Source organism: Cornus florida, unplaced genomic scaffold, assembly GCF_030987335.1.
Source record: "Cornus florida cultivar Cherokee Brave unplaced genomic scaffold, ASM3098733v1 CherokeeBrave_3.0.0_Hap2_Chr05, whole genome shotgun sequence".
In the NCBI taxonomy this organism is placed as follows: Eukaryota; Viridiplantae; Streptophyta; class Magnoliopsida; order Cornales; family Cornaceae; genus Cornus; species Cornus florida.
The window spans coordinates 97,742,592-97,753,816 of record NW_026775575.1 but is presented as its reverse complement, the minus strand read 5'-3'; the positions used below and the strand labels follow the sequence as shown (position 1 = coordinate 97,753,816).

At 36.6% G+C, this 11,225-nt stretch overlaps 1 protein-coding gene across 1 annotated transcript; it reads right to left on the bottom strand.

The window, feature by feature from the left end:
- Positions 1–292: 292 nt before the first annotated feature.
- LOC132310387 (subtilisin-like protease) lies at positions 293–2,437 on the bottom strand. Its single transcript, XM_059808565.1, has one exon. It carries the CDS (start codon positions 2,435–2,437, stop codon positions 293–295), a length of 2,145 nt encoding a protein of 714 aa, XP_059664548.1.
- Positions 2,438–11,225: the final 8,788 nt, after the last annotated feature.

The following is an 11,225-nucleotide window of genomic DNA, read 5'->3' as shown; positions in this document are numbered from 1 at the left end:
TGAAATTTGTAATTAATGATGTCTAACCAAGGGATAAATTATAGAACTCGGATCCTCAAGTCGAATGAAAGCTTGCCCGATTATTCCATTATTCAAGCCAAAAAGAAAAATAGTACGTAATTTTGCTGAAGTCCACTTGTATTGACAATTCAAGTGACGAGGTTGCTTGTTCCTTCATTAATATATGTATAACAGTTTGATTGGCCAGGAAACTTCAGACAGTTCACATCACAAAGTCACCGTGCTCAAACAAATTGTTACCCATGTGTTTGCCGGAACCACTTCAACTTTCTCACTCCAACTTAACCGTGATCGGACTTCTAACAACATGCGTAGTAGAGACCCATTGCAGAAATGGTTGAACAATTTTGGGGGTATCATTGACAGTTGATCGAGTAAATGTCACACTATATGTCATCTGCTGGTTGACCTGAGTGAAGTCGAGCCTAATGGGGTTGACAGTCACATAAACGCCAGGAGGTGAGACAATGTCAACAGTGTAGGATGAACTAGCCTCACCCACATTTGTCACTGTCCTCGTGTATGTACTAGCATTAAACCCGAGCACAACTGAAAATGAAGGATAATTTAGCTGAGCTTCCGGTATACTTGACTCTTCAGAGCAGTTTACTGTGCGTTGTAAGATGATTCCAACCTGTTTGTCTGTGTAACCCAGACCACATAAGTAAGGTATGTAATCATCCGGTTTGAGGTCATACACAAGTCCTGGATCACTCGCTTTTGATGGGTTCACATGGCCCGCCCCAGTCGCGAAGACGTCAGCTGGAAGCATTCTCTCGTCCACAATGGGCTTGTCATCAAGGTTATAGTGATCAGCAGTGGTCATGATCGCTGACTTAATGGCAGCCGGTGACCAATCCGGGTGTGCGCTTTTGAGCAATGCTGCAATGCCACTCAAATGAGGACAAGACATTGATGTGCCAGAGATGATGTTAAATGTTGATGTTGTGTTGGTATTGTTTTCAATAGAGAACGGCCATGCAGCTAAAATGTTCACACCGGGACCAATAATGTCTGGTTTCAAAATTCCAGGGCTTGCAAAGCTAGGACCTCTGGATGAAAAAAAGGAAACCATAGGAGCAGACTTTACTCCAATTACAGTTCCTTTGAACAAGATAGTAGCAGTAGGCGTTGAGGATGAGTTTATATAGGCTTTGATCTTCATTCCTGCATCATAACTCACCTGCGTTGCTGGAAGAACATACATTCTAGGAAAGGTTATATAGCCGGATGTCTGCTGGTTCATGAGTATCATGGCAGCACCGCCCGCATCCTTCACTGTTTGGCCACTACCTCTCTCACACAACACTATTTTTCCTGTTACGTCACTGTTGTTCAGTGCTTCGCTACTGCACGATGCAGTGCCATTGATGCTAGGGTAAACAAGAGGCAATAACTCTGGTGGGAAATTGCTTGGCTGGAATAGGGACTGACCGTCGAATGTCTCCTCGTTTCCAAGTACTGCAGTTGCCACTATGCTTCTATCAATAGTACTTGCTCCAACCGTTAGAATCCATGGTGCCTCATTTGATAATGAAGTATTAAACGGGCCTGAGTTACCAGCGGCGCAACTGACAAAAATGCCCTTTTGGATTGCACCAAATGCTCCTAGGGCAATTATGTCAGAATAGAAAGGTAAAGATGGCCCCCCGAGGGAGAGAGAAAGCACGTCCACTCCATCCTCAACAGCAGTGTCCATTCCTGCCAATATTGCGCTCTCGGGACAACCCCCTGCGCATACTTTGTAGATGGCTAAATGAGCGAGAGGCGCCATGCCAACTGCTGTGCCATTGGCCTGGCCGAACAGATTGGCACCTTCCACGAAGTTCCCGGCAGCTGTGCTCGCGGTGTGTGTGCCGTGACCACCTTTGTCGAGTGGCGGCTCGGGTGTCTGTCCACTGAGGAAGTTCCTGGCACCGATGAGCTTGTTATTACATGATATCCCACTTTCACACTTGCCTTTCCATTTAGGAGGAGGAGGACCCATTCCTTGGTCGCTAAATGAGGGATGGTTAGGGGTGATTCCAGTGTCCAAAAGTCCAATTATGACACCCTTCCCATAATTTGAGCTATTCCAAAACCCTAAATTCCGGTTCAAACCCAAGAAGTTTGGGCTATGAGTTGTGTGTAGAGGCAGTACTTTCTGGGGCCGAGCTGATACAAACCCATCCTTCTTTTCCATGGCTTTCACTTCATCTAGTGACAGTCTTGCAGCAAATCCAGTGATCACGTTACGATATGAGTGAACCATCCGCGACGAGGGTTCATTCGAGCTTGTCGTGGTAGCTGGCAAGAAGGACTGATACCAGCTCTCCAAGTCTTCTGATTGAGAAAAATCTCGGCCTTCGGGCAGCTTTAGGTGAACAATGTATATTTCTAAATTGCTTTGCTCATTTGCATCATTCTCTACCGTCATTAATGATGAGAAATATCCCACTCCATGACCCATGGTGGGATATAAATTATACATGCAAATGAAAGTGAGTGTGAAAATGAAAGCCATGTTTGGCAACAATTTGTTTTCCATAATAGATAATGCTAGTGCTCTCTATAATTGCATCAACACCACACATATATATAGAGAGAGAGTACTGTTTGTGTTGGTTTTCACGATTGTCTGGCCTATGCAATGTTTCATGGTTATGGTTGGAGACATGATTGAAGGGTAGTTGTGATGTATATATATAATAACAATTGGACAGTTGAGAAGAGATAAAGGATTGGTATTTTTTTTGGTATATACCTGTTTTTTTTTAGGACTTAGTAGTGCTCGCTAATTTGTTGTGTTAAGAACAAAGCAGCGGTTAATCTTAAGCTATTAGGAATTTTGTTTTGGGACTTTGCAGACTCCTCCTCTATAGCTCTGGTGCCAACTGTTCTATCTTGTTATGTTTACAATATGAGTTTGTTGTTTATGCTTCACTACTGTAGTGGAAATAGAAGAACCAGCCTTAAAAATGTCATTCTTTTAATAATATTTCATTCTCGTCAAGCGTTTTTGTGACATATAAAAGGACTTCCATAAAAAGTCAGATATATAACATACTATTAAGATCTGCTTTGTAATGTTTTCTATGTTTGTGAACAATAAATTGTTCTCTTTTTTATATTTTTCAACTTTTGATATACTACTTTACAATCTAATCATATTCTTAGTTTAGTAAAACTTACATTCTAATTTCAATCAGCCTCAAATTCATGTCAACCATGCACAATGTCATAATTAGAGATTGATTATTAGGATGAAGATATTATTCAACTATATTTAATTAAAGGCAAAGTGAGAAAAACACCTTTATGATTACATTTTGGAGAAATAACACCCTTATTCTTTATTTTGGGTATATAAGTCTGTTAAGTTCGTAGAATATGGCAAAAAATGACTTAATGTCTATATTATATTATGTCAGAAAATGACTTTAAGAAGTCATATGCTTGACTATTTTAAGTTATAAAATTTCTAAAACACCCTTTTGCTCTCTTCAAAATGCCCCTCATACCATTTTATATACTTATAAATTACATTTCCCTCTCTATTTATAAACCCATCTCCCTCTTTCTTTGGCTTCTCTCTCTCTCTCTACTCCTAAATTCTCTCTTTTTTCATGGTCTCTCGGTGCTCCAAAACCTTATTGATTTCAAGGGCAAAGTGAGAAAAATACCCTTAATGTTTACGTTTTGGGTATATCACACCTCTATCTTTTATACTTAGGGTTAGATATTTTAGTCATTTTATATTTACTTTGTTGTTCACATTTTTTTAGTTATATAAAGGCACTGTAATCTTTTAATCGCGCTCCAACGTCCTAAGAAGATGTTTCAATTGATACTTTAATAATAATGATCTTGTGATTAACAAATAGATGTGAGGAATCCCACAAGTGACCAGTCCTTTTATTGGGTGTGGTACTGAGTAGTCCTTTTAGGTTAGCCCATTGTTAAAAGTAAGCTTTTAAACATATGGTATTTAACATGTTATATCATCTGTGCCTGTTTGACTGGTTTATGGACAACCGTTTACCTGTTATCAACTTTATTGTGTTGAATATTTTAAGATCTGTTTTGTATCATTTTGTGACACGATTCCAAGGATTATGGTGGGTAGTATTCTGAATTGAATGGTGAACTATTAAATTAGGTTACTATGTACGGGCTAATTCTAATGATTTAGGAGCTGAACATAAGAGTTTCACACATAAGAGAAGGTATTGTATTCGACTCTCACTAAGAGAGTGAATTCGGATTTAACCGATAAATGTACCTTATGGGCAATTACGAGAGTTTACCTGACAACTATAAGTTCAGAGAGCCAATGATTGTGAGGGTTCTTGCATCATAAAAAAAAAAATAAAAAAAAAAAAACAAAACTATTGAACTAAGTTCTTATCAATTTTATATGATTTTCAACCATTTGACCTTTTAGTCCACTCACTTAAATTCCAATGTTAAATTTTATTTTATTTTAATTTTTTTCATTTTTTGAAACCTTCTAGTAAACATAGAAGATACTTGGTGAGCTCTAAAACTTCTTTTTGTGATGAATATATATGTCTATCTATTGAGTAATCAGTAATATAGAAATGTAAATTAACTTGTGCAATGAGAGAAAGAGAGATCATTTCTTATTACCCCTTCAGTTCATACACATGATGCCTATTTATAGGCATTCAATTCGTGGGTTAGCTTCCAGTATAAGCCAATGCAATAAACTTGCTCACTACTCCAAGAGATGATGTAAGCAATGATGCAAGGTGTGGAGCCCACGTTCACAACACTCTCCCTTGGGATCCACTATACTACACTAAGAATATGCCTCGTTAAAATCTTGCTAGGAAAAACCCAGTGGGATAAAAACCCAGCGAAGGAAAAATAGTATAATATCCTTGTGTCATTGAAAATGGTATTGCATAGGTTAAAACTACCTCATTAAAACCTTGCCAGGAAAACCCAGTGGGATAAAACCTGGACGAAGGAAAAAGAGTACAGTATGCCAACACCTCTTCGATCAATTGCTCCCCCTCATTAGTTCAACCCTGAAGATCCTTTAGTTGACGCATTCCAATGTTGTGCACTAGCTTCTTGAATGTTGTAGTTGGAAGCGCTTTAGTGAATAAATCTGCTAGATTATCACTCGAGCGTATCTGCCTAACATCAATATCACGGCTCTTCTGGAGCTCGTGTGTGGAAAAGAATTTTGGTGAAATGTGCTTGATTCTGTCACTTTTTATGTATCCTCCTCTTACCTGTGCAATACATGCTGTATTATCTTCATATAATATTGTTGGACTATCTTTGATTGAGGAGAGTCCACATGATTCTCGAATATGTTGTATAACAGATCTCAACCAAACACACTCTCTACCTGCTTCATGAATTACGAGTATCTCAGAGTGATTTGAGGAAGTTGTAGTCATGGTCTGTTTCATAGATTGCCATGATATAGCAGTACCACCACAAGTAAACAAGTACCCTGTTTGTGATCGGGCTGTATGTGGGTCAGAAAGATAACCTGCATCTGCATATTCGATCAATTGGGGCTTTAATTGTCTTGAATAAAACAATCCCATATCAGTCGTTCCCCGAAGGTAACGTATAATGTGTTTGACCCCATTCCAATGTCTTCGAGTTGGTGCAGAACTATACCGTGCTAGTAAGTTGACTGCAAATGCTATATCAGGTCTGGTACAATTTGCAAGGTACATTAAAGCACCGATTGCACTAAGATATGGTACTTCAGAACCAAGAACTTCTTCGCCTTCTTCCAGAGGACGAAAATGATCTTTCTTAACATCAAGTGATCGGACAATCATTGGAGAACTCAAGGGGTGAGCTTTATCTATATAAAAGCGCTTCAGAACTTTTTCAGTGTATGTTGACTGATAGACAAGAATTCCACTTGGTAAATGTTCGATCTGCAGGCCGAAACAAAATTTTGTTCTACCAAGATCTTTCATTTCAAATTCTTTCTTTAAATAATTAGCAGTTGTGGTAAGCTCTTCAGGAGTTCCCACAAGATTTAGATCATCAACATATACAGCTATAATGGCAAATCCAGATTTTGATTTCTTGATGAAAATGCATAGACAAACTTGATTATTCACATATCCTTCTTTGAGTAAATATTCGCTGAGTCGATTGTACCACATGCGTCCGGATTGTTTCAATCCGTACAAGGATCGTTGTAACTTGATGGAATACATGGTACGTGGTTTCAAGCTATTTGCTTCAGGCATTTTAAATCCTTCAGGGATTTTCATATATATATATCACTATCTAGTGATCTATATAAATAAGCTGTAACCATGTCCATCAGACGCATATCCAGTCCTTCTGAGACTGTCAAACTGATCAAGAAGCGAAATGTGATTGCATCCATCACAAGAGAGTATGTCTCTTCATAATCAATACCAGGTCTCTGCGAGAAACCTTGGGCTACAAGTCAGGCTTTGTATCTTACAATTTCATTTTTCTCATTATATTTCCTTACAAATACCCATTTGTACCTTACAGGCATGACATCTTCAGGTGTCTGGACTATAGGTCCAAATACTTCACGTTTTGCCAATGAGTTTAGCTCTACCTGTATTGCTTCTTTCCATTTTCGTCAATCATTTCTACATCGACACTCTTCGATGTTTTGAGATTCAGGATCTTCATTATCACCTACAATATCAAGAGCAACTGCAAAGGAGAATATATCGTTAATAATAACTGTATTTCTATCCCACAATTCTCTATAGTTTATTGAGATCTCATTATTTTCAGGTACCAGTGCCTCTTCAGGGGCTTGTGCCACTTCCGGGGCATATGCCATTTCCGGGGCATACATATCTTCTGGGGCTAGCTTATAAAATTTAGATTGATTAATCATTTTCGTTGTTCCTTTTGCAAGTGTGACCTCTTCAAGAGCGCCAATTTCTTTTGCAAGTGTGACCTTTCCAGGAGCGCCAATTTCTTTATTTAATTTCTCTTGCACTTTCACTACAAGAATTTTAGTTATTAGGGACAAAAAAAATCGTCCCTAAAAGTACTAAAATTGTCCCTATTACCTTTTAGGGACAGTTAATGTGACCGTCTCAATTAATTGCGTCCCAAAAGGGTTTTAGGGACGGACTAATTGGGACAGAATAAAAATCCGTCCCAAATACTTATTTGGGACGGAAGCGAATCTTCCGTCCCAAATAAGTATTTGGGACGGATGTTTTTCTGTCCCAATTAAGTATTTGGGACGGATGTTTTTCTGTCCCAACTAAATATTTGGGACGGTTGTTTTTCTGTCCCAATTAAGTATTTGGGACGGATGTTTTTCTGTCCCAATTAAGTATTTGGGAATTTCATTTTATTATTATTATTATTATTCCATTTTATTATTATTATTTTAATGGTAGTGGTATGCCGGCTAGTATTTCAGTAGTCCAAATCTTTTTTTGCCTGCTTGTTATATCTTATATATTCATTAAAACTATAAAGACAGTAAATGTAAAGTAAAAATGAATACAAAAAAGTTAAATTTAATAACCATTAATTTTTTTAAAAAAAAAGTGATATCAATTATGGTCATATCAGTACCTAATAGCATAATATGTAAATATCAATAACATAGTTGGAATCATTCATCATTCAGACCAAATGGGCCAAACATTGGTGGCTGCGAATTATTTAATAGGCTACCAAAAGGTCCATAAGTAGGCTGCTGCTGCTGCGGGCTGCCAAGTGCAGGACGATATCCGCCGAATGGTGTGAACATGAATTGAGGAGAAGACACCCTTTGATTCTCCAACATACCTTTCACAGTTGCCTTCAATTCATTTACGGACTCCATCAATTCATCATATTTTTGTTCTGCTCTATTAGAGTTCCTCCTTTCAGCCTCCAACTCTGCCTCCCACTCTGCATTTGTCTTCCTCTTACGACTTGAGGATGCTGAAGCCTTCTTTCCATAACCGAAGCCACGAAAATATGTACCCTTTCCTGTTCCAAGACAGTTCACTAAAATCTGCTCATCCACCGGGACTGAACTATTACCATCCACATAAACAGATGGATCTAAGGATTGGGCCACCATTTTCTCCTGCATTTTGCAAAATCAATGAAGTAAATTAAATGAAGAACAATTATTAGCCATCTCCATACACATCATGCTATTGAAATTCAGTAGTACGCATATAAAACAAAGAGAAACACGCAACTCTTATAGGAAATTTACATACAATCAGTGCAGCATATATACAAATTTGAGGAAGCTTCCAAAACTAATCATATGCAACCATCTGCTTCAACTACGACTGCTAACAATGACCAACAGCTGGATGAACCAACCCAAACAAATCTAATTTACTCTAGAAACAACTAACATCATAACCAAATTACTCCAGAAAAAAAACAGACTCATCATGAAAAATAAAAGATGATTGCATCAAAATCCCATAAAGGCGAACCATTAATTTCCATAAAGTGTCCAAACACTTGGACCACTAAAATATCACAACAAATTTGCACATATTCATACTAGATTTTGCTAGCTAAAGACCAACAATTATAGATGACGGGTTAAACATGCTTTTGTTGTTCTAGTTTCATCCCCACTTCTTGTCCTAGAAAAGTTCTTTTTTGGTAAATTTGTTATTGCCTTTTTTCTAATTCTCTAATTAAACCTTTCCCTTTTTTTTCTAATTCTCTAATGTATAGGTTTCTCTTCTCTCCAGCACTCTAGGACTGATCATCTTGCTGCAACAGAACTCCTATCATCCTCTTTCAGTTATGCAGACAAAAGCTCCATTTACGTACGTAGGAATTACCAACATCAAGATTCCATAGAGAACCCATTCAAGCAAAAATAAATAAATAAATAATTACTTTTGGCCATTAAAACATCACAAAAAGAGAATTCCAGTGAAATGGCACACAAATTAGCAAACAATCTAATGTACACGCAGCATACCAGGCTGTCTCATAGCTCAACCATGTCATTCAGTCTGGAGTACGTAAACAGAATCAATCACATACCTCCCAAACCCAGAAGACGAAAACAATTATAAAAGAAAAGCAAAACCAACAGCGCATATAAAAGCAAGAGTTAAAGGAGCTTAGTAACATGGATAATCACCGTTCTAGCTAGATGATCCGAGCAACTAAGTAACAGCCATTTAACAACTCCAACCAAATATTCTTTCACAAAAAATAGGACATTTGACAAGAAACAGCCAATATTACAGAAATAAAATTGTGTTCCAGAATATTTCCATTTGGAATGCCACATTAACTGTTCGATATTCTGAAACTTTATCACAATCACATGCTTTAGAGGGGGAAATTTTGTTTGCTTATCTCCAAGTAGCAAGATATAGCAAATCAACCAACTAGCAACAATAATTTATAATCCTTACAAACCCTTAAAACTGGAACATTGGGTACAACATATATATATATATATATATATATATATAATCCTACAGAGGCATAAAGAAAAATAGGTAAGATTAGTAAAAAATAAGTTCAAAGGTTAGGTTTAGAGTACAACCTTTGTGTTTATCTTGTCAAAACGCGAGAAGATTATATTTTCACTCTACTACATATTTTTCTCAATGACAGCTCTATATTCAAGATCTATTATTCATGCATTATCCCCAAAGTTCATGATTAATTTGGAAAGACATCAATAATAATTTGTTTAGTGTGCTCCATACAAAAAGTTGGGGACAGTAGCATGAAATGTTGCAACTATAATTATACAAGTGTTAAAAGTCTTCATCGGGCAATTACCTAATAAAATCAAAATCTTATAAGGTAATCTCAACAAACTCACTTCCTTTAAAATGAAACAAACAACAAAAGAAACATAACACATATAAGCAAATTAAGCACACCAGCACATGAAAAAGATGATTTTCACATAATGAGACCGGACTCCAGAAATAAATACTGTAGGCATTATATGAAAAAATGATGTTATTTGTGTTCTTAGTCACATAATTGCAAGCTTACCATTTGGGGTAAATATATATATATATATATATATATATATATATATATATATATTGAATCCCCTAAAGTTATTGGATGGATGGAAAAAGAGTAGAAAGAAAAATAGAATTAACTACATAAAGTAAACTCAGATACATTAAAGTTCTTTGCTTTTGAAACATATACATTAAAGTGTTCTTAAAACCCGACAATTATTTCTATGGGGTAAAAAAATCATAACTTACATATGTTTTGCGAGCATCATCATGAATCCATCCACCATCTTCCTTGTAATGTGTTTTCTTGTACATTTTGATGGCAGGTCCTTCGAGATGATGTTCATTGTCTTCATCGCTATGTTCATCATCTTCATCAGCTTCTTTCTGTAATTTTTTTATTTTTTTAATACATTACAAGGTATGGTTGTAGAATGAGAACAAAATACACAAATAAAAATAAAGTATTGTGTTATATATTACCAACTCATAATGAATTTTGGCAAAAGACTTTGACCCAGCAGAATGTAACATTTCTACATTTCCCCTGTTTTCTTTGTTTCTAGCACTAATTTCCTACAATGTAATTTAAAAAATAAAAAAATGAGGAAAAGAAAGAAACATTTAAAAAAAAAACAAGTAACTAGGTAGTCTATATTAACCTGAAATTTGTCTGTCATCCACCTATCGCACATGATTTGCCAGTCCTCGTAAAGTACACGAGGATGTGGGTTGCGGCGTGCACTCTCTTCTGTCTCGTACTTGTTAAAATGATCTTTCAAACGATTCCTGAACTTTCTATGAGCAGTGGCCAATGAGAGATCTGCACCCTCCTTTGCTTTTTCATCAATATTGCAGTCAATTCCGAATTCCCCCTTTATTTTTCACATGAATAAGCCAAAAACAAATGTCATTTAGAAGAAGTATAATTAGCAGCAATCCTACTGACTGACTTTGAAATTATACGTGAAATTGAGCTACTTTTGTACACTTATCATATTAATGAAACATCCAGCTTTGTAACCCGCTAAAAGGTGACATAGGTGCCTACATCTGAAGAATGTTCTGGGGCCATGGCCATCAAAGCAACTACATATCTGTATTTACTACTACAACTAAAATAACATCAGATTCCTATTTAATGTAACATAACTGACCAAATAGATGCATAAAAGTAAATTTCAGACTCTTTTGTTAGAGTTTTAGATTTTCATAACATATAGTAGTGTCATTAGATATGCATGT

Bases quoted from the DNA above. Each gene is read 5' to 3' on its own strand.
- LOC132310387 (XM_059808565.1), bottom strand. From the start codon at position 2,437: ATGACGGTAGAGAATGATGCAAATGAGCAAAGCAATTTAGAAATATAC.